Genomic DNA, 22,994 nt, shown 5'->3' with positions numbered 1-22,994 from the left:
CGCACGGGGCACGCTGGTCCGGCTCATCGCTTTGCTGTGCCCTGAGCTCAGCAGGAGCCTCAGAGGCAGCTGAGGAAGCAGGAGCAGAGCTGCAGCTCCCTGGCCCGTGCGGGACTTAGGCCACTCTGCAGCACGGATCTGCATCGCTGTTCTTTCCATGCATTCCCACTCCTGCGGCTCGCCCGGGGCACAAGGCCTCTCTAGCCCATCCCTAGCACCTTCAGGTCCCTCATGTGCCCCAGGGCTGGAGTGTCTCTGGCTTTGCACGGGGTCCAGCAAGACCACGCGGTCCCCACGGGGCAGCATGGCAGTGTCTTGCATCGCGCAGACAAAGCCCTTGGGAAATGCTGTTCCCTTGTCCCCACCAGGAAAGGCAGGAGGAAAGGAAAGCAGGAGGCTCCGGAGCCTTGTGCACTGAGGGTCAGTGCGGCCGGGAGCCCTAAACTGCCAGCAGTGCGGAGAACTGACTCAGTGCAACCCAGCTCCACCGTGGCCCAGTCCCCGCCGAACCCCGCACCACCGCGGCGCAGCCCGGCCCGCCCCTAAACCCACGCAGTGGCGGCGGCGCTCGGCAGGCGGTGGCCCCGTTCCCGGGCGCTGATTGGCCGCGCCTCCGCTCATTTGCATGCGTGGCCGGGAGCGCGGGGCAGGACGGGAAGAGCCTGGGTTTGAACCGCGGCGCGGTAGCAGCAGGGCGCGCGCCATGGCGGAGCTGGCGGCAGAGGAGCAGGAGCGGTACCGGAGGTGAGCGCGGGCGGGGTGGCGGCGGCGGCGGCCTCAGTGTGTGCAGGGGGCCGGCGCGGCGCGGCGGCAGGAGGCTGGTGCGGGCTGAGGCGGTGGCGCGGCGCGGCGCTCACGGCCTGTCCCGGCCCGTCCCATCCCGCACTGTTCCGTCCCGCAGGCTGGTGAGCGGGGCGAAGGCGGCGGCGGCCGGCGGGGACCTGGAGGAGGCGCTGCGCCTGTTCCGGCTGGCGGCTGCCATCCGCCCCAGCGAGAAGCTGAGTGGCCGCATGCGGCGGGTGGAGGAGGCGCTGGCTGAGGCGGCGGCGGCGGCGGCGGAGGAGGAGGAGGAAGGCTTCGTGGACGTGTGCGGCAGCGGCCTGCTGCTCTATGGAGAGATGCATGAGAAGCTCTTCCAGCACCAGCGGGAAGGCGTTGCCTTCCTGTACCGCCTGCACCGAGAGGGTAGGCCTGGTGGCATCCTGGCCGATGACATGGGCCTGGGCAAGACCATCCAGATCATCGCCTTCCTCTCGGGCATGTTTGATGCTGACCTTGTCCGGCACGTCCTGCTCATCATGCCCACCACGCTGGTCAGCAGCTGGCTAGCAGAGTTTGCTCGCTGGACCCCTGGCTTGCGTGTCAAGGAGTTCCATGGCGCCAGCAAGACAGAGCGCACCAGGAATCTCGAGAGGGTCCAGAGGAAGAATGGCATTGTAGTCACAAGCTACCAGATGCTTATTAACAATTGGAAGCAGCTTGCCAGCAGCCATGAAGAGGAGTTTGTCTGGGACTACATCATTCTCGATGAAGCGCATAAAATCAAGTGCCCATCAAACAAAACAACAAAGTGTGTGTATGCTATTCCTGCAAAACACCGCCTCCTCCTCACGGGCACCCCAGTGCAAAACAATTTGCGGGAAATGTGGTCCTTGTTTGACTTTGCGTGCCAAGGCTCTCTCCTAGGAACCGCCAAAACATTTAAAATGGAATATGAGAATCCTATTACGAGGGCAAGGGAGAAGGATGCAACTTTAGGAGAGAAAGCACTGGGACTTAAGATATCTGAGAATCTAATGACCATTATAAAGCCATATTTCCTCAGAAGAACTAAAGAGGATATTAAAAAAAATTGTAATGCCGACAAACTAGATGCTCCTCTTCCTGATGTTTCAGGTGAGAACAGTGCTCCTGTTATGCCATCTCTTACGAGGAAAAATGACTTTGTTGTGTGGGTGTACTTAGCACCAATACAAGAGGAGATTTACAGAAACTTTCTTTCTCTGGATCACCTGAAAGAAGTACTGATGACAACCCGATCACCTTTGGCAGAGCTCACTATCTTGAAGAAGCTGTGTGACCACCCCAGGCTTCTGTCTACAAGAGCATGTATACAGCTGGGCTTAGAAGGACATGAATGCTCTGAGCAGGATTCAAAGAGTGAAACAGATTTAATTTCCGGAGCTAACAAAATTGATCATCTACCTGAAGAGACTGTGATTCAGGAGTCTGGGAAAATGCTGTTTCTTGTAGGACTTCTAGAAAGGCTGCGAGATGAGGGACACAGAACGCTGGTGTTCTCGCAGTCGAGGAAGATGCTAGATATCATAGAACATGTTCTGTCTCGCAGACAATTTAAGATCATGCGTATTGATGGAACAGTAACCCACTTAACGGAACGGGAGAAGCGCATTAGTGCATTCCAGAATGACAAAGATTACTCTGTCTTCTTGCTCACCACACAAGTTGGTGGTATTGGTATAACCTTAACAGCAGCTAGCCGAGTGGTGATCTTTGATCCCAGCTGGAATCCAGCTACAGATGCCCAGGCTGTGGACAGAGCTTATAGAATTGGGCAGAAAGAGAATGTAGTAATTTACAGGCTGATTACCTGTGGTACCGTGGAAGAGAAAATATATAGGCGACAAGTATTCAAGGATTCATTAATAAGGCAAACAACTGGTGACAAGAAGAACCCATTTAGATATTTTTCAAAACAGGAACTAAGAGAGCTTTTCTCATTAGAAGATACTCGAACATCTGCAACTCAGATCCAGCTGCAGTCTCTGCATGCCACCCAACGGAAGACTGATGTGCAGCTGGATGAACATATTGCTTATTTGCACTCCCTAGAAATGTTTGGCATTTCTGATCATGACTTAATACATACAAGGGAAATAACTCACGAGGAGCTTGCTGAGAGTGAAGAAGCCTATCAGTACATTCAACAGAGGGTAAAGAAAGCCCAGGAGCTAGTTCAGTTAGAGTCTCAGCTTAGAGACCAGAGGATGGAGAGAATCAGAAATGTTTCTGAGGGGACATGGCCAAGAGCACTAGAACTGGCTTCCCAGGCAAAGAAGTCTCCAGGGTTGAATAACATCAATCACTGTGTTTTACCACCAGTAGCTGCTAAACTTGAAAATGATGAAGCTATAGATCTTACAGAGGATGAAGAAGTCCAGATTGTTAATGTCAGCTCTAAAATGACAAATCTGACGATTGATGATGTAGATGAAGAGAAACTGGCACAAAATATGTCCAGTATGGATACTAGCAGTGAGATAGCAAAACAATCCAATATACAAGAATCTGAGCAAAATCTTGAATCGAGTATTATGCCATCATTCCCTGGACTTCATCCACTTGATAGGGAGAGTCCAGATCTTAAACGGAAACAGTGTTTTTGGACTTGTCATGTAAATTCAAATAGCCTGACTGATGCAGGGAATGGTCTGTCTGAACAGTCTCAGCGTTCCTGTGATGAGCCTGGTGTGGCTGATGATCCGAAAACTGCAGAACTGTCAGATCAGGTATCTGAACCACTTGCTGCCTTGGGGGCAGATGAGAAGGATATTCCTGAGCTACCTTTGGCTGCCACGCTGCCGAGATTATCAGAAGTTACACTGGAAGCCCATGCTGGGATCCAGAACTCTCATGTGTTGGAAAAAAGTTTGGAGGCTCTATCTATGTCTTCTTTCCATGATCAAGTGGACTTCAATCTTGTCTTGGAAGAGTCTGAAGATGGATGGCAAGACCTCCCAAATGGGGAAAGATCACTGGAGAATCCAGAAAAGGAAGAGTTTCATCTAAAAGCAGAAAGCAATTGTAAATCCCCAATGAAAAGATGGACATGTGAGGATGATTCAGATAATCTTCAGCTGTGTGATAGGAGTCATAACTCCCTGCAAGGGAATGAAGCATCAGAGGAAAGCAGTAGCGTCTTTGCTTTTACTAGAAAGAACCGCGTACAAATAATTGCTTCAGACAGTGAGGATGAAGACCATTCCATTGTGATCTTGAAGGAAAACAAGTCTGATAAAAGGCCCTCTCCCTTGAACAGCCCTCTGCATCAGTTTTTGGAAGGAATCAGTGCATCCACTCCTAACTGTGATAGAAGTATAGCAAAAGCCATCTTTTCTCCCAAAGTAACCAGCAGTGGGAACAGGTCTATGGCTTCCAGAAGATCTATAATTAACATGGTGGTGGACCAGATTGAGGATATTGGAGAAATGATGGGAACAACCGATAATGGAGGAACCACTGATGATGAAGAAAGTACTGAGAAGCAAGAGGATCTTGTAGAAGAAGCTGTAGAGTGTGGTGAGGAATCTGCCAAGCCTGAAGAATCTGCTGGAGAAATGCTTGATGCAGTTGGAGAATCCTTCCATCTAGATTACACGCAGTCTGAACAGTCTGAAATGGATGTGATGGAGTCCTCTTAGGAGGAATGCACTGGTGATGCTGAACTTCAGTCTGATGAGTAGATAGACTACACCCAGAAAAGCGTCTCCCAGGAAGACATCAGAGTTTGATTCCTGTCTTAGATAATTACAATACCTTAATAGACTGTGGGAAGAAGCTGAAGGATGAGGGAAAACTACAGGAGGTTTTGAACTGTTTTCTGCAAGCTCTTGACACTAAAAAAGGGAGATCATGCAGTTATGCTTATGACCTTGAACTTGTATAGACAGCTAGCCCAGAAATGAAATACATATGCCTTTACAGTCTCACTTTTCTCGTGGAATGTTGGTCTAAACTGTATCACTGGTAAAAAGTAGCTTGGGACTGATGACTGCCACAGGAATTTTGTTTCATGTTATGAAACTTACAGTCACGGTGACTGAACAAGTACAGCATTTCTTTCTCTGTGAGGAAGCAGTTTGAGAATCACATAGTCTATTGGGTTTTAGGTGCTGGGAAAGGGACTTCACTGGGGTTTGGTTCACTAAGATAAACAAATTTGAAATGTTTTTAATTAATAAAATATTTCTTCTATGCCTAAATCCTTCTCCAAGCTTGCAGCTTTGGCTTTGTGTTTCTGCCTTTCATCAAGAGAATGCAGTAACAGAATCTGAGTCTTCAGGTATGGTTCTGTAGCAGCTTAACGCCATCTGAATTTAGGCTGCTGTAGTTCTTCCCAGAGCTACTGCATCCTGGATTTAAGTTGGTCTGAGAATGCACTTTCATCGCAGCTTGTTTAGGCATGTAATACTTCTGTTTGTTGCTGTAAATCTTCCAAGCAATGGAGGCCAGCACACCATCTGCCTTGTGCCACATCCACTGCTAAATGTGGCATTGCAGAAACCCTTCTGCTTGAATCCCTGCTAGGCTGCGGTTGCTGTAGATGGGTTATATAGTTGCGAGAGGGGTTGCAGAATGACTGGAATAGCACTTGGGCCTGGACAGATGCAAGGTGCTGAACACCTTGAACCTTTTTGTATTACTGGAGGAGCAAAGGACTTCAAAGGAGTCTAGAATCTGATCTCTTGTACCCCTCCCCTCTGAGGAGTACGGCTGAAGCCTGTTTTTGCACAGAGGAGGCAGGAGACAGGAAAAGTGTTGGTTTTACAGTTTTGGGCTGCTTTTTGCCTGGCACAGAATTTCTCCAATGCTCCTCCTACATGCAATCTAGTGGTAGAAGATAAATATTGTCCCAGGAACTGCAGGCTCAATGAAACTATGAAGTGGGTTGCTAGTTCAGGACTGCAAGTTTAAAATAAAAGCCAGAACAAAGTTCTTCCTAGCAGCGCTCCTACTATCTGTTACAATATTTATCTGCATGTTTAACTTGTCCCTCTGACATGTATATGTTTTAGGATGAGGTAAACTTAGCAAGGGGAACCAACTTCAGCATTTTTTTTTTTGTGACAGCCAAATAATTTTAATGGCTTCCTCATGATGCATATGTTGTTTAGTATCTAGTAAGTTTGCCTTCCATATTAATGTGTAGTATGGGACTGCCACATCTTCCTGAGGTTTTCCTAGTGTCTGGGGAAGAAACTGGTTCAAATTTAAGTCTTCTGTACTAGAAGACATTCAAAATACAAATAATGATCCTGTTGGAACAGGAGAAAATAGCAGAAGCACATCAGGACATCTCCCTAATAGGTAGAACAAAGCCTTTTTAGCCTGTAAACAAGCTGTTTATTAATAGAGCATCCCTTAAATGAGGCCACATCTGTTATGCTACCAGAACGCCTTTCCTAACAAAATACTAATGAACACAGAGCTTTACGAACAGTGGCTGGCCTCTGTAAGTGTGCAGTTTTTCAAACAAAACAAACACCTCTAAGTGGGGGGGGGGGGAAGACCTGCCCTGATTTCAGTCTTGCTGATCGTATCTATTCTTGGAAAAGACCTTTTGTTCTATTTAAGGGCTCAGAGATAGTGTTTTGTCCCCGTCTCCAATACAGTAAGACGTTCACCTACAAACAAAGCCAAAGTTTGTCAGTAGCTGTGTCTCGTTTGAGAACGATATTTCAGCAGTGCACTGAAATACCTATTGCTAAGACCAAGAGGCAAGAGACATACTAGGCTGTCTTGGTCACATCAGCCATGCTATCCTTTGCCATCTTTACCAGAAGGAAGAGTGTAAAGCCTAGGAGGCTGTGCAATGTATTTCATACGTAACAGAAGGGGCATGTAGGAGACAAGAAGCAAGCAATCACTGATTTTTATTTATTTTTTTCCCCTTCTAGTTTTCCTCTCACTCAACCCTAAGTTGCAGTTTCTTGTCCAAGGTATGAGTTGATAAGATGTGGCTTCAGATTTTAGGTTATTTTCTATGCAGCAATAGACATGCCTCCTTTTTCACCTTTCTTCAACCCATCCTCCTCTCCTCCCCCAGCTATGATCACAGTCATGGTGCCTCCAGCCTTGGGTTTTTTATCCCACACCTGTACTTAGTAACTGATACCTTGTGCACATCAATGAGTCTGCCCAAGGCAGGGACCAGTAGTTCTAGCTACAGCATTATCCAAACTTTACCAAAGGGAATCTTCCCGAGATAACCATGGTCATCTCCAGAGCTCTGGAGCTGAAATGGTAAAGATACTCGTATACCCATTAGTGAGGAAGGGATAAAGACATATGCTCCATGGAGTTTCTCTTTCTCTCACCAGGAGGCTTGCATTTGTACACAAAAGCCTGAGCTTCTTATTCAGGTGAACAATTCATCATCTTTGTAATAGCAAGACAAAGACTTCAACTGCTAAAAACTATTGCCTGACCTTTTCAATGAGGGTTCAATCTCTCTCTACGGCCTTGTTCTCTGTAGGCTCTCTGCCTCCTGCCAAAATGGCAGAGAAGATTAGCTGTTTCAAAACACGCCTCTGGTTATGACCATTCTGCTGCAAGATCAAGGTGCCTGGGAATCTATAAGAATTCAGACAGTTACAGTTTAATGATAATTCATATTTTATTTCCTGCCTTCCACCATGATAATGTGGTATCCAAACTTTGTTTTGACAGGAGGGTCTGTATATACTGGCTTATCCACACTGCTCACAGGCAAGGCAAATGCTGCATCCTGGAAAGGTCCCACCATTGAACCTCTGGTCATCCAGCCCAAGTCCCCCTGGAAGAGGGAATTAACAGGGTTAAGCTTTGAAAATCTCAATTCAAAAGGTATCTTAGCAGCAGGAAGGGTGAGTGATCTGTTTGAGACAGGAGACAGTTCCAGCCAGTGTTTGGAAGTCTGTCTCTGCAGTGTGTACCACTTCATAAATGGCAGGACAACACAGGGATGAATTTTGTGGTCCCTCTCATCAAGTGATGGCTGGCTAGACCCAAGACAGACCAGCACCCTGCCCTCAATAAGTGCTTTCCTGCTGCTGTGGGGCTTGTGTGCTTTAGCTGTGCCTTTCTGCTCTTGTCTTTGCCTGTATGAAGCAAATATTGTTCATCTTGCTTCTACTGTTCTCCATTGTAAAATGTGCTCTGTTGGCACATAAGTATTTTCTGCTGTGCTAATGCTAATTGCTTGTGCCTTTGTTTATCAGTTGAGGCTGGCCCTGACATTTGTTTGCACACCACCAAGGATACATAAGGGACATGGGAATGCTGTGCTTGAAGGTACTGAAACACGCTTTCTGAAGGTGCCCTGGAACACCAAGCTGTTTCAAGAGTGCAATACTGAAACAACAGTTACAGGCAACGAGACCACCTTCCCCCAAGGCAGACCACGCTACCCTCCCTGGGGAAATGTCTGGAGAACAGACATAAAAAGCAGTAGCACATACTCCTTGTCTGGCTTTATCCTCACTGTACTGCGTGGCTACTTCACCAAAGCGCACCCCAGACTTCAGCTTCTCCATGGCCTCCATGGCTTTGCTGTGCTTTTCGCACAGGATGTGTCGAGCCTAGAGGGCAAGAATCAAGCACGGCGAGGGCTGGGCTGCTGGCCAGGGCCGGCGCAAAGCCGAGCCGCGGTGCTGCCCCGGCCCGGCCTCACCTTCACGGCGCTGCCGCCGCCCTTCGGGCCCTGGGCCTTGCTCTCGCCGCTGTCGCCACCTGTGAACGAAGCGCCGTGAGATGGGCGGCCCCGGGCTGCAGCAGCCGCGCTGCTCCACGGCTGCTGCTGTCCCAGCCCCGGGGCCGCCGCTGCCCTCCGGTACCGCTGTCCCACTGCCGGCGCCGCTACCGCCGCCGCTATCGGTGTTCCCACGGCAGCCCCAGGCCCGCCGGTGGCCCCCACTCACCCTTGCCCCCCTTGCCGCCGCCTTTCCCTTTCGGAGGCATCCGGTTCCTCGCGCCGCCCGCCGCCACCGGAGCGCGCCGCGCCGCGCCGCAGCGAGGCCCCGGGCTGCCCGCGTCGCGCCGGGACGAGGCCCCGCGCCGCAGCGAGGCCCCGGGCTGCCCGCGGCGCGCCGGGACGAGGCCCCGCGCCGCAGCGAGGCCCCGGGCTGCCCGCGGCGCGCCGGGGCGAGGCCCCGCGCCGCAGCGAGGCCCCGGGCTGCCCGCGGCGCGCCGGGACGAGGCCCCGCGCCGCAGCGGCCCCGCGTGGCTTCCCGCCGGCCCCGGGACGGCAGCCTGTGGTGCTGGGAGTGGGGCCTCCGCCTAGCGCCCACAGAGCAGCGCGGGCTGCCGCGGCCCCGCCCAGCCTGGCCGCAGCACCCTAACCCTGGCCCCAGCACCCATCCTGCAGCTTGTCCCCAGTGCCTCAGGCCTGCCCCCAGCACCCCAGCCCTGTTCCCGGGACACTGCAGATGCCCAGCCAGCGCCGCCAGGGGCCCCTGGTGCACGGTGGAGGCCGTGGAAGCCTCCGGTGAATGGGGCTGCCATGAGGTAGTCCCCAAGGCGCTGGGGGGGGGGGGGGGGTGCATCCAGGGACAGCTGAGAGTTTTGAGACTTTTCTTAATAGATGGGAGGTGACTGGTCGCTAGCAACGATGCCAGCAGGTTTTTGCACTGATGTTCTTCTCCCCAGCTCGATTTGCGCAGTCCCATCCGTTGGCCAGTTATGCTCCAGTGCTCACACTCCACCACTATCTGTTTCCCGAGCAGTCATGCAAAATGTAGTTGTTCCCAGAACTTCCTTCTCCCCTCTGTGAACACACCCAGCTGCAGCAGTTCCTCAGGCTGGGCCAGGACCGGCAAGGCTATGCAGTGTGCCCCACTACTACCTTTTTGTCCCACATGCCAGCCCAGGGAGAGGAGGAGAAGGGTAGAGGGGCAGCCACCATCCAAAACAGATGAAGCATAGAAATTTGTATGAGCTGCTGCTGCTTCTTTTTTTTCCCTGAGTTTCTCAGTCTGGATCTTAATTACAGGCTTAATTATGCAACCCCCATGAGAGGGAGGGGAACAGGGAGCAAGTAGTGAGAGTGGGGAAAAAAATGCAGCCAGAAATGAGCCTCTTTGAGTATAAAATTCAGCACAATCCTGGGGAAGGGGAGGTTTCCTAAGAGGTACTTGTTCCCTATGGGTCCCAGACCATCAAGGACAGCAGCCACATGGGCACAATGTATGTGCAGAGCTCCTGAGAGGAGTGGAGACCCTCTTGTGGGCACCAAACCAGCCCTGGCTTGTCCATGGGATTGCTGTTGCAGTGCTGCAGTGCCTCCACACTAGCCAAGCAACAGCATGAGTCCTCATGTAGGAGGGGACTTGGGATGCTGCAGTCCTGTCCTTCACTTCCTGCTGCACTGCCCGGCCCTCCTTGTGCTATAGGATCCCATGTGTTAGGCACTCCTTTCCCTGCCGCTCCTGGAGAACGGACGCTGGGCCTGGCTGCATCACTGTTCCCCAGACACAAGAGGTTTGGAGCACACTGAAACTTACAGAAATATATAAAGAAATAAAGTCTATTTTTTTTGAACACCTTGTTTCTCCATTAGTCACCGTCTGGTCATTTCTCTCTTGTTAGGAGCTTGCAGCCGGGCTTGTTTCTCAAAGAAGGTGACTGGCATTTCTAGACTATGCTGCTTCTCTCTTTCCTTCTGCCTCATGCTCTTCAACCCTGTCTTCCTCCCACAAGATGCCACCCTGAAGTGGAAATGCTGCTCTAGAGAGAGGAAGGTTCTCCATAGCTTAGGTCCCAGGCAGGGCCTGAGATGCCAGCATGGAGCTGTCTTGCTCTGCCACTTGTACCCCTCACCAGGGGATGATTCACCCCCTGTACTCTGGACCTTGTGCCCATATGGCTGAGTGCTGGGGCTCCCATCATGGCACTAGATGTTAGCCCTCAGTTTTAGGCCAGATTCTGTCATTATCTCCTAAAAACTTTCCTTCTCCTTCTGCAGCCAGCCCCCTGTGTCTGAGTGCAGCTGAAGCTGGCACAGCCATGTGCCCATCTAAGAATCTGCAGGGGCAGAAAGCATGTTTGGGCTAAGAGGAGAGTCACAACAGAGACTGTCCCGAGGGGGACCTCAAACATAAAAAGCCTCATTGTGAAGGTGAAACCGTGGGACAGAGCAGCCAGACACTGCACTGCCAAGTGCCATGGTGCAGGCAGTCCTTCCCATGGACAGTCTGTGAAGTGGTACCCATGACACTGTGATGATGCCAGCTAGGTGTGGGCACCCACCTGGAATAAACAGCTGAAATTAGCTCAGGGTGGAGGATGAGCAGGAGGAATCTCAGCTTGTTCCCTGTTCTTGTTTTTGCACCGGGGCATAGGCTGGTATCCCAGAGGCAGATGTTCAGACCATCCCTTTGGCATGCCTTGGTGGGGCAGGTTGCTCAGAAACCCCACTGCCAGCTACACAGCATACTCCTGCCTAGCCACCTCCTTGTAACACCCATGCACTCACAGACACACAGACACACACTTGCACACATGCACAAACACAGAGCGCAAGGTCTGCTGCACACGTCAGCAATGCGTCCTGGCTACTCCTAGTATGGGGCACCTTGCCAGGTCCAGCCCAGCCTTGCTGTATCTCTGAGGGGCCCCAAACTGCAGCTCCAGCTGCTGCAGGGAGGCTGAGCTCTGGCAACCTGGCTGATCAGCAGGGCTCCAGGGCTGTTCCCACCATGCCACCAGCTCCTGCGGTGGCTGGCAGCATTCAGCTGCCTAGCAGGACAGGGAAGATGGCAGACAGTGGTGCTTTGATCACATCGCTGGCATGATGCCACCCTGTCCTCTTCTGCTAGGCTGTCAGCGTGGGTGCTCTGATCCGCCTATCTCTATGGTGCCGAGGGCACTACCCGGCAGTGAGGGGCCACATTTGCCAGGGAGCCATGGCGGCTTGACCTTGCAAGAGCCTGACCCTGTGTGTGTCTTCTGGCACTGGGGAGACCTTGACACTGCCAGTGTCCCCTGGTGTTGGGAAGGCCCGTGCTCTGTGCACACTCAGGGAAGTGCAGTCTGGCTGGCTTGGGGACCTGCGTGTTTGGGGGTTGATGGCACTGCCAACAACACCCTCCAGACACCAGCGGGACACAGGCACTGATTTGTGAGTGGATCAGGCACCCTGCGTGCGTCCGTGTCCAGCTCAGCCTCATGCAGCTCCCCACTGCCCCTGCTAGCAGACACAGAGAGGGCAGTGCGTAACACTTGCCCTGCATTAGTGGGGAAGGACCCCAGGAATAAAGCAAGAGATGGATAGGATCATGTCAGATATAGGTAGATGGAACTGGCTGGGTTTGGCCAACAGCTAGGTAGGAACTGAGGTCGTCCAGCAACTGAAACAGCAGAAGTTTGCTGGAGACATGGGTTCACCCTGCTTTCCTGGGTACTTCAGTCCCATGCAACAGGCAGAGCCTGGGAAGGAAACTCCCCACTCCCTCAGTGCAGTGCTGGTCAGTTGTGCCCCTTCCTTCTTGCATCAGCAGGGCCAAAACTCACCTGACACTTTAATTTAACTGAAATCAATTGCCTCTTAGAGGACCAGCTCAATCTGATAGGGCCTGATTCCACCAGGAATGCTGTGTGCCTTCACATAGACTGCCTCTGTGGTCAGTTCAGTTGGGCTCTGTGCATACAGCATTTGAACATGGGGCACAGCTCCCCGGGAGATGGCGTTAGCATCCCTGGATGTTGCTTTTGGGCTGAGGGCCAAAGAGCTCTTTGAAATGGATTTTGGCTTGAGATCACCGCACTGGCTGTGGGCGCCTAGTCCACTAGTGTGGTGGGAGAATATATGCTTAGGGTGACGAGTGGAAACTGCTTGTGGCTCTTCCAAAGTAACCTCATTTCCAATTGGCCCCCTATGTCTTTCCAAAGTAAATCTGCATGTATCCAGCTGAACTCAAACCTGGCACCTTTGCCTGGGAAACTCAAGGTACAGTGTCAAAAGAAAGAGAATAAACATCAACACTGTGCATTATAAAAGCCATTTAAAGTACCACATGCCGAAGTGACCAAACAGTTTCAAGCTAACTTTACTGTGGAGGCTGAATTACACCTGGGCTGCAGTTTGTTTCTGGCTTTTGAGAAGCAGGAAAGAGTGCTGTGCTCTAGCCAGCACATGGAGAGGTGTCAGGCAGATGCTGGAAGGGTTCAGGGGGCTGGTTCAGCAGGGAATAATCCCATTTGTGGTGCTCCATGCCTGCCTCTTGCCCCCTTGACATATCCTGTCTCCACCAGAGCCATGGTGTCCTCAGATCAAAACACTGCCTCTCCGTCAGCTGCTCTCCCCCCCCGGAGAACATCAAAAAAAGATTCGCCAAGGAAGAAACAGCGACAAAAAAAAAAAAAAAAAAAAAAAAAAAACCCAAAAAACCAAAAAACAAACAAACAAACAAAAAAAACACAGCAGGGCACACAGACTCACATAGGCAGCCTGAGACACCCCATCTGCAGAGACCTGAGTGTGTAAAGCTACCACCTGGAGCAGTACTCTCTCTGCAGCCATCTCAAGCCCTTTATAGCCAGATGGGACTGTGCATGGTTAGGGCTGGCTCTTGGGGCTATTTGCACCGTCTAGCTCTGGGGCAAACTCCATCATGACCCTCCGAGCCAGCGGGTTTGTGGTCTTGAGCAGTTCAGCTGCAGATGGCCGGGTACCAGGACTAGTTTTGCTGCTCTTCTTCTGTAGCAGAGCCTTAAAGTCTTCATTCCTGCTTGACGACTTCCCTGTGCTGACTACCGAAGCAGGGGACTCGCTGGTTGGAGACCCTGAAGTCTTTACAGGTGAGTGGGAATTGGGCCGGCTGCCAAAAGTGTCTCCGGGTTCCTTCCATCCAAGCACCTTCCTCTTCGACCTAAGCACCAAAGAGACGTGTTGGGAGCAGACCTGGGCAGGAGCTGTCACATCTTAGAATGGGATGAGTTGCTACAGAACTGTCCTGCCACAGGCAGAGGGAGCATCTAAAGGATGGAGGGCATGGTATCTGCTCAGCTGTGGCTATGACTGTGGCTGTGCCTGCTCTGCTAGGGAAACAGGGCAGTTTGTTTGGTGGCTAGATAATGCACTGAGCTACCTTCAAGTCCTGTCCTGGTAGATAGGTCCAATTACCCCAAAGCTGATAGCTGAACAGACCATGTTTGCAGGCTGGTAATTGAGCCTGGTTATGGATCTTGCTTGGCAGACTCAGAAAATGAAACTTTTCTATCTCGGAAGTGCATGAGGCTACAACAACCTCCCTGGGGATTACTCTAAAATGTGAGACATGAGGGGAGAACTATACTCAGCTCTGAGACCATGGATTGGCACATCTGGCTTGCCCAGCCATCCCCATTACTGTACACCAAGCTGGTGCACAGGCAACTGTGCCAGAGCTGCTGATGCCCCTGGCCCTACCTGTGGATCACGGTGAATAGATCCTCTGTTGTGCGGGATGCCACGAACACATCATCATCCTCCTCTGCAATGGAGTCAGCTGTCTTGTCACTTACGAAACTTTTTTCCTCCATGCAGGCCTCTGTTGAGCTCCCTGTGCACAAGAAGGAGAAGACAGCTGTGAAACGCCCTGCGTGGGCATAGGGTGATGCAAAGGGGACCTCCTCATTAGCCCGCTGTCCCTGAAGTAAAACAAGACATGGGTGCAGGGAAGGGAGGGAGGGCAGGAATGGAGAAGCACTCACCTTGCTCGGAGGGGGTCTCACCACACTGCGCTGTGCCCAGGGCCTCTGGGGGAGGCAGGTCATTGGCATCTGGGTCGCGGCAGCTGGTGTCGGCATCCAGTGTGATGATAGGGCTGGGGGTCAGTGCCTGATCCCCTGTGCTGGCTCCCTGCTGAGCTGGGACCGGTGTGAGTGGTAGGTAGAGCACACTGGGCTTCTTTGGCACTGGCGGCGGTACCTTGGACTTCCTCCGCTCCCCCTCAGTGGCATCACTGCGCTCTGCCCGTAGCTCATCCTCCAGGCTGCCCTGTGAGAGCCACCGTGGCCCCACCAAGGCTGGGGTCGAGAGGGGCTCTGCTGGGCTCCTCCTCAGCTCCCCTTTCCGCAGCACCGTGAAACTGTCCTTCTCCTTGGCAGTAGTGCTTGGTGGTGAAGTGGGAGACAAGGAACCCCCCTCCCGCAGGACCAGGGGCTTGTGCAGGATGCTTGGGGGCCGTTTGGCCAGTGGTGGCTTCTCTGCTACAGGTGGCTTCACTTTCCTCTCAGGCACAATGCAGGAGCTGTGTGCTGGTTCCTCACCATGGTCTGGTCCATCCACATTGTCCTCTGGTTCTGACCGGCTGATGGAACGCAGGCGGACGGACTGCAGGTCAGACTGTGTGACCATGGGCATGATGGGCTGGATGGGGCTAGTCTTCTGGGCCAGTCTGATGCCAAAGGTGGAGTCAGAGTGGTGTCGGCTGACTTTCGTCTTCCCCTTCAGGGAGATCTTCAGCCCCGAGAGGTCAAGGTGGGCAGGCGGTGTGAGTGGCAGGTCAAAGGACAGCCTGGACTTGGGGCTCCTCTCCATGGGAGAAGTGGGGGGCAGTGAGGACTTCCTCTCAGGGACCAGTGGCCTCACACGCACCTGGTGCGGGGAGTGCCCAAGGATCATTGATGTGGGGATGGTTGGTGTTGGTGTCTCCGACTGGCTGGAGTACCCGCTAGATGGGGACATCAGTCCAGTGCGCCTACCCGGGGAAGAAGTTTTGAGGTCCACCTCTGTGGAGAGTTGGGAGGGTGTTGTGGCCCTGGAAATAGAGGGGGATGTGAGGGACTCAGAGCTGCCCCGTGCCTTGATGCACTCAATCACTGTGGTCCCTGTTGCTGTGCTGGAGCTGGAGAGCGACTGGTAGGGATCGCCAGTCTTCCAGTCTGTGAGATACCACTGATGGGAGAGGGCCACACCATCAGGTTCTCCGCCTGCACTCCCCTGTGGATCTGTGTGCACCACCCGGTGGCCCTGAGGGTCTAGTGGGATGCACAGGCTCTTGGGTCTCTGATCCTTTGGCAGTGCAGGGCCAGACACCACTGAGGTGACTTGCTCATCCTTAATCAGAGAGACACTGCGTGTGGGTGGTGAAGGTTTCTTCTTTGCCTTCTTGAGGGAGATGCTTTTGGAACGTCGCCTCTGCTGAGGGTCTTGTTCCAGCCCCATGGAGACATTATCAGTGCTTGTGCTGCCCTCAGAGCTGGCACTGGGGTAGTTTAAGGTGTAGTTGGCACTGCCCCTCCGGTTCTCGGTATATGTGATGTCCATGGAGCACAGGGAGCCTGAGTCAGTGGGCACTGATAGTGACCGCTCACGAAACCGGCAGGCTCCCCGGTCCACCTCTAGGTGTGATGTCTCCCTCTTTGTCTCTGTCTCCTCTTTGCTTCCTGTCAAGAAATTCACTCTGTTTTCTCGGCCCTCACACCTCTGGCTGTTTGTGGTGGTTGGAGGGAACTCAGGCACTGTACAGGAGAAGGAGCTGGGCCCATTGCTTTCCACATGCTCCTCCTTTGTGATGAAGAAGGAGGCTGCCCCATCAGTGTCCATGGGAGAGCCCAGGTTGGGCGACGCACTGGAGCTGCCTGGTGAAGCACATGCAGGCCCCTTGCTCTGGTCTGCAGCAGGGCTGGGAGGACTCATGTAGTTGAAGGAACTGGTACTCCATGTCGGGGAGAAGGTGGAACCCTGTGGCCCATTGCAGGCACTGGTGTAGGTCACGGCTGCATTGTCCATCTTGGTGAGTGACTGGTAGCACCGTGCCTGCAGTGTCTCCCCAAGGTCACTGAAGGTTTTCCTCAATGGAATAGAAAGTGGCTGGCGGGAGCTTATCTCTTGGGGTGGCTTTCTCCCATTAGCAGTCTCAGGCACAAAGCTGCAGGACACGGACTCTGCAATGGGCGCATGTGCATTGAACGTGGGGCCGTTGGTGCTGCCTGTGGGGACAGACATAAGTTCCAGTGAGCTGCAGCTGCACAGGCTAGGGCTGCCATGTGTGGATGGTGCTAGGAAGCAGTGCCCACACTGAGGCTGCCCTGGGCATCTCCCTGCTCTGCTCTCCAACAACAGGTCAATGACACAGTCCTGTGCATGTGGCTTGGTAGGACCCAGATGCCACGTGGCCAGGTCTATTTCAAGTCCATGGCCGATCTCTGCATTTCTAGCAGTGAGCAGAACATGTCCAGGCTGACTGAAAGGGAAGAGTTTGCATCCTCTTATCAGATATTCTTAAAGCCCATAAATCGTGGTAGCCACATTACAAATGGGGACAGTCCATGGCCTTTGTTAACCCTTGAAGTAGGCCTGAGAATTATTGTCTGGGATGTACCAGGGACTACATGGATAATTTAGCAGCTGAGGTGGAAGTCTCTGTGCCTGGGGGCATCAGCCCCATGGGGACCAAAGTGCTGCTTCTGTGCTGTTCTGCAGGTGGGAGCATGGATGGGGCCCACAAAGAAAGAGCAGAGTAAGCCACCACCACTAGGGTCAGGGAGGGTTGAGATGGCTCACACAGGTCCCACACAGGCTATTTCTCATCTCTGTCACCAAATCTCAGTCAGGAAGGGACCTGGGGACTCCAGTTTGGTCCCTTGCTCGGAGCACAAGCGGCCACATCAGGATGTTCAAGGCCATGTCCATTCGAGGTTCAACAGTCCCCAAGGAAGGAACCGTGACAACCTCTCTGGGCCCCCACTGCAGTGTCTGACCACCCACATGGCGAAAAACTTCCTTCTACCTATGACAATTTCCCTTGTTCCACCTTGTGCCTGTCCCCATGTACCTCTGAGAAGAGCCTGGCAAGTTTCCCTGCACCTTCCCATATGGCCCTCAAGCCATGACAGATGCTGTCTGGACAGGTGCCAAACATAGGTCCATGGCAGTACAGCCATCTGGGGCCAGCCAGGGGCACCATGAGCATCCTCAGCCATGAGAGCATCCTCAGCGTGCCAGCATGGGCAGCCTTGACAGCTCCAGGCGAAGACTGAGGCAGGGCTGGTGCCCCATGCTTCCAGTACCCTGCATGAGGAGTCTGTCCATGGCCAGGGATGGGTGAGCATGGGGCCAGAACTCAGGCTTGAGTTGCCAGTACTGAATCCAAGTGACTCCTTGCTTTGGGATCACTCAGAGAAATCTCAGTGGCCTTCCCACCCCATAAATGAGCAGGACCATGACTTGGGGTGCTGAATGCAGTGTTGGCCCTTCACAGGCTGCTTGGGGAGAGGTGGAATTCCCAGCAAGAGGTGGGAGATTTTTACCTTAGATAGAAATCTCTCTCTTTCTCTCTTTGCACCTTCTCTGCCTTTTCCCAGGGTCATCTCACACAACTTACAAATTATAGCGTAATTGCTTGACAAATGCTATTGTTTGAGAGAGGCGCTATTGGGGCTGGGAACAGGAGGACTCACAACCTGGCAACAGCTCCTCTCACGCTCCTGTGGGCAAAATCCCCACGGTCTGTTCGTCCTCCCTCCACACAGGACACACAACCCTATGCTTCCACTGCCTGGTGGGGAGCTGTATGGCCCCTTGGTGCTGTAATTAGCAGTCTGGGGAAATGCAGACCCCAGGGGGGAGTCCCATGCTTCTGTGCCCCAACCCCAGGTGTAGACCCACATCACCAGTGCGCCCAGGATCTTGACACCCCAGATAGCCTCTTCTCAGGTGGGAGCAGAGCCAGTGCTGTGGCCTTTATGTCCCAAAGAGCCAGCCCCAGTGTGGTGTCCCCAGGGAGCCTGGCTGCACTAACACTGGGCATCAGTCCCCCCCAGAGTGGCTCTGCCCATGGTCAGGGCAGCTCTGGCAGGCATCACCCGGGGCACGAAAGCAGCTGCGCGGTTGTTGTTGTCACCTTGGTCTCGCAGGGACAGGTTAGGAAATCCAATAATGGTCCGTCTACGCCGCAGGGTGGACTTGGGGTTCATCGCGGTCTCTGTGTTAAACAGGGAGTGACGAGCACTCGCGTGCCTAGTAAAGTGCTGCCCTGTAGCCAAAACAAACACACTGTACATGGCAGTGCCAGGAGGGCAATGTAGGCATGGGCAGAGGGGACTGCTCAGGCAGGGGCTGAGCCCAGCTCTGTGGCTGCATCTAGCTAGTGCCTTTAAGACATGTTCTGGCTGGACAGGGCCACCTCACCTTATAGGAGTCCCCTGGCCCAGGTTTCTATTGTGAGTGTGCAGGCAGGAGTGTGGCACTGGGCACTCCTCTCTGTGCCTGGCCTCACAGGGCCTTTGTTCCTCAGAGGAGCCCCATGTAGGGTAGCTCTGGGGTACTGGCTCTCCAAAGCCCCAGTGATGAGTGCAGTGCCATGCAGAAGGCCAGCACAGGGCTAGGGATGTGCACACAGGTCTGGAGGGCTCTGCCTTTGGCACTAAAGAGTTGCAGTTCAGCACATCATCGCCTCACATGCCCTCCATGGCCTTGCAAAGGGCCGTTGGTCCTGATCTGCCCCCAGACTCCATCCCTGCTGGCACAGTGTCACCCTTACAGTGTGACCAGCAGGGTTAATGGTGCTCTGGAATCACGAGCTACCCCGTCTGCTGCTGAGAGCTCCTGTGGTAGTATGGTGCTGGCAAGGGCAAGGTGACGGAAGGAGTGTGGTTAGCAATGAGACATGAGCTGCTGGGGAGATGGAGGCATGGTGGGTGATGCACTGGGAGGCTGGATTGCCAGTTGGCAGGAACATGGAGAAGCCTACTGATGGAGATGAGATATACAGAAAACCATACAGACCACTTTGGCTCTGTACAACAGGCTCTGATCTATGCAGGCTGGACTCTGCATGGCTGAGCTCCATTGCTAATGTCACAGGATGGGGGCCAGGGATGCTGAGCCATGCCTGTACCCCAACGGCACAGAGAGCTGCAAGTTCCCTCAGATCCTGCATTGCTGCAGGGCTGGGAGAGGAACCATCCTGATTCCTGCAGATTTCTCCATCATGGAGACAAGGAACTAAAAAGGCAGAAAGACAACTTCTGCCTTCAGGTGGTGAATCTTGCTCAGCTGTAGGCCACAGGGCTTTGAAGCACACCTTGCCCATGCATAGCAGAAGGGATGCCTCACGCCAGAGCACGTGTGTGGGACAGAGCACAGTGCTTGAGGCTGGAAGGACCCAACAGATCTGTACCTTTGGAGCTGCAGCTCTGCCAGTATGGGCAGGTGAGATAGGCAGGTCGTACTGAGCACAATGAGAGCCAAGGTGACAACAGACCACAACAGCTGGTTAACGCAAGTGAGAGACCAGACTGTGGCATGACCAGTGGATCAGAAGCACAAAGTTGCAGATGGCAAAAGAGATGGTTGGAAATGACATACATGAGCAAGACCCTGCTGCCCCCCTGCCCTGCCCTGGGTGCTGTCCTGGACTGCAGTGACACAGGTTTGCAGTCTCAGCCTATCTTCTCACTGTTCTACAACTTGCTGAAAGCAAGATGATGGAGTTGCTGCCTGGCCTGGGCTGCTTCTAGCATCTCTTCCCCACTGTAATGTGCAGGTGCTGCCGTACCAGAGACATTGATGGGGACGATGTTGGTCTGGATGGAGCAGGACTGGTGCCACTGCTTCTCCTCCACAGTGGGCAGGGGAAAGGCCCTGGTCCAGGCTGTCTGCTTGTCCGGGGTGGTGGGGAGGCTCAGGGAGGCCTCGGGAGGCCTCACACCAAGTGTGGTTGTGGTGGTCTCATCTTCGTTTGCTCGCCGGCTTGGGGGCTGTGGGAAAAAAGGAATCTGAACTACCAAAGTCCCTCCTGGGGGAAGGATTAGGGATGAGGGATGGACAAAAAAGGCCATCCCTGGCCCTGCTGCCTGACTTGCCATGCCAATCCCTTGTCTCTGGGCGATGCTGAAATGGTACCTCGCTGCCCTGCCACCCTTGAATGGGCAGTGGAGCTCGTCTCTCCCACCCGCAGTGCCTGCCCTGTGTCTTGGTATAAAGTGAGGGACCCAGGGACTCACCATAAGCACAAATTCGAGACGCTTGGCAGGTGGGGGCCGAGGCGATGGCTCAGAGGGGGTGTCTGGGGTCAGGTGGCTGGTGGCACGGAAGGTCTGCCCAGTGGCCCTGGTATCTGTGTACTGCTCCTCATACTCTTCTGCAAGACAAATGATGGTGTTGCTCTAGCCTGTGGATTGAGCAGCCTCTGCATGCTCCAGGGTGAAAGGTTTGCCCCCGGGGACAAGGTGGGTGCTAAGAGGGCCTATGAATGGCCCTGGCCATCCTATCTGGATCCTGCACACTCACATACACAGGGACAGAGAGGTGGACAGAGAGGAACAAGAAAGTACTCTGGAGCACAGCCCATGTCTGCCATAGGTCTTCAGGATAGCATGATGGCAGAGCCAGCTTGCCAGGGGTAGATTGGCTCTGGTTCCACTGTGGAGCTCACTGGCAGATCAGCAGAGGACATAAGAGATGCAGTGTGAAGTCATGGGCCAGCTGCGGGGCTAGCTGTGCTCATGGGTACACCAGTGTGACACTGACTGGCTATCTGGGTCCCTGGTCACCACAGGCAGGTGAGCTTAGGCAACAAACAGGAAGAATAGGATGTGGAGAACGGAAACCCATCCGTGCCACCAGCAAACCTTGAGGAAGAAGTCCTGGGCTGGGACACTCAAGTCACAGCTTTGACCCTGTCAGCCCCCACTGCTTGTCCAAGAAAAGCTGTCTAGGAAAGTGCCAGGACTCAGGAGGAAGCAAATTCAACTGGGGATGGCCAGGGGGGAACTCAATGTCTCCCCATCCTGTAATTATTGAGTTAATTAATGCCAGCCATTGTGGCCTCGTGATAACCAGATCTGATCAGAGTAACTTAACGAGATTACAAGTTGGAGAAACGCCAGGTTGCTGATCTAATCGATGCCTGTAAAGCATCTTATCTGAGCCCACGTGACATCTTGATTAAGAAACTGAAATGAAACAAAATCAACAGCCATGCTGATTAGATTAAACAAATCAACTGGCAGGTCCTCATGGGCAGAAATGCTGTGGGGCTGGTGGGTGTCCAGGAGGCCCCAGGGGCCAGTTCTTGGCCTTGGTTGCTTTGATGTTTTAGTAGTGACTAGGAGAAAACAAGATCAGAAGGTGGGTTGCTGGAGCAAATGGATCTGCTGGTCAACTGGTCTTGGTCAGCTGGGCCTCAGTTTTATAGCTGGGCTGTGGGCTGTGCCCAGAGGTGCCAGCTAAATGAGTTCCTAGAATAACCTGATGATGGGAAAGCAAAGCCAAGCCCTGCTGAACAGATAGGACCTCTGGCATGAGCATGGTCTCTTCCTGGGCCCGTGGTGAATGCAGAACTGGAGTGATGCCACTGCTAGCGTGCTGTGAAGGGTGACTGAAAGGAGACTGGCAAGTGCAGAGGATCCCAAGAGAGCTGTGAGAGAGGCATGAGGGCTGGGACCAACCCAGGAGCATGTGGGAGCCTGATTTTTATGGCTTGGCAAAGTCTGATGAGTGGCTTGGTCAGCTGCACATGGGAGATGACCCTAACAGGTATAGATGAGCTGGTGATGGGATGGTGAGGCCTGATGATCCTGCAGTGGAACAGGAAGAATTCTCCCCCCAGAACAATTTACCAGGCCAGTGGGGTCTGTGTTGCCAGTAGCGATTTTAAAGCACGATCTTGTCGGTTCCTACAGCCATGGCTATATTGTATCTTGGACAATTGCTCTTAGGGGCTGTGCAGAAGAGCAGACTGGGGTTACCATGGTAGCCACAAACCTTGCAGAAGCCTTGTCTGACAAAGGCACTGACTAGGGATCCTGGCTCCTGCCGGCCGGCCAAGAAGCAGAGGACAGAGCTGTGTCTATTCTTGTCACCCTAACCCAGCCCATCACTGCCCCCTCTACCTTGCAGCAAGCTCTGGAGGTTGAGCTGGGCCTCTTGGTGCAGCTGCTCCATGCCTGGTGGGCGGTGGGGGGCCAGGAACACGTTCACCGGCTGCTGCCATGGTAGCTTGGCGTGGGCAGATTTCTTGCTCTCGAGGTCTAGGTTAGAGGTGGCTGTGGGGAGGAGAGACCAGAATGAGAGGGAAGCACTGGGGGTTTCCCACAGGCATCGCTGTGGAGTGGCAACCTATGCTGAACCGAGTACAGCCCCTGCTTGAAGCTGGGCACCTGGGGCTGCAGGACCTAGGTGGGGCTCATCACAGAGGATAGGCCACCTATGGCATGCTGTGGCCCTCACCTGCCTTCTGCATGCACAGGGACCTTTGGCATGAAGCTGCCCTGATTGCTTGCCCTGG

The 22,994-nt window shown here is 53.3% G+C and overlaps 3 protein-coding genes across 3 annotated transcripts in view; 1 reads left to right on the top strand and 2 right to left on the bottom strand.

Moving 5' to 3' along the window:
* The first annotated feature begins 703 nt into the window (after nt 1–703).
* ERCC6L (ERCC excision repair 6 like, spindle assembly checkpoint helicase) lies at nt 704–4,706 on the top strand. The gene is given in 4 exon segments (XM_062584902.1): nt 704–744; nt 902–4,517; nt 4,520–4,636; nt 4,638–4,706. Coding segments are annotated over 4 exon segments (3,843 nt in total).
* A 2,692-nt stretch (nt 4,707–7,398) lies between these two features.
* Nucleotides 7,399–8,823, bottom strand: PIN4 (peptidylprolyl cis/trans isomerase, NIMA-interacting 4). Its single transcript, XM_062584631.1, has 4 exons — nt 8,700–8,823; nt 8,453–8,511; nt 8,241–8,360; nt 7,399–7,576 (listed from the first exon to the last, which is right to left on the bottom strand). The coding sequence occupies exons 1-4, from the start codon at nt 8,737–8,739 to the stop codon at nt 7,418–7,420; spliced, it is 378 nt and encodes a 125-aa protein (XP_062440615.1). The 5' UTR covers nt 8,740–8,823; the 3' UTR covers nt 7,399–7,417.
* A 3,939-nt stretch (nt 8,824–12,762) lies between these two features.
* Nucleotides 12,763–22,994, bottom strand: part of NHSL2 (NHS like 2) — a 49,003-nt gene continuing 38,771 nt past the window's right edge. Inside the window, exons 2-8 of the mRNA XM_062585062.1 lie at nt 22,600–22,752; nt 20,710–20,846; nt 20,262–20,463; nt 18,606–18,737; nt 14,470–16,692; nt 14,186–14,318; nt 12,763–13,646 (exon numbers count right to left, since the gene is read on the bottom strand). Of these exons, the coding sequence (XP_062441046.1) occupies nt 13,334–13,646; nt 14,186–14,318; nt 14,470–16,692; nt 18,606–18,737; nt 20,262–20,463; nt 20,710–20,846; nt 22,600–22,752 (3,293 nt within the window). The 3' untranslated portion in view covers nt 12,763–13,333. The remainder of the gene's footprint in view (nt 13,647–14,185; nt 14,319–14,469; nt 16,693–18,605; nt 18,738–20,261; nt 20,464–20,709; nt 20,847–22,599; nt 22,753–22,994) is intronic.

This window comes from Rhea pennata, chromosome 11, assembly GCF_028389875.1.
Source record: "Rhea pennata isolate bPtePen1 chromosome 11, bPtePen1.pri, whole genome shotgun sequence".
NCBI lineage: Eukaryota > Metazoa > Chordata > Aves > Rheiformes > Rheidae > Rhea > Rhea pennata.
This window is presented reverse-complemented; position numbering and strand designations above follow the sequence as displayed.

Excerpts from the sequence above, each read along its gene's own strand:
- PIN4 (XM_062584631.1), bottom strand. The coding sequence starts at position 8,739 with ATGCCTCCGAAAGGGAAAGGCGGCGGCAAGGGGGGCAAGG. Across the intron at positions 8,512-8,699 it reads CGGCGGCAAGGGGGGCAAGG|GTGGCGACAGCGGCGAGAGC; the intron begins GTGAGTGGGGGC and ends CTTCGTTCACAG. Across the intron at positions 7,577-8,240 it reads AGGATAAAGCCAGACAAGGA|GGGGACTTGGGCTGGATGAC; the intron begins GTATGTGCTACT and ends TCCCTCTTCCAG.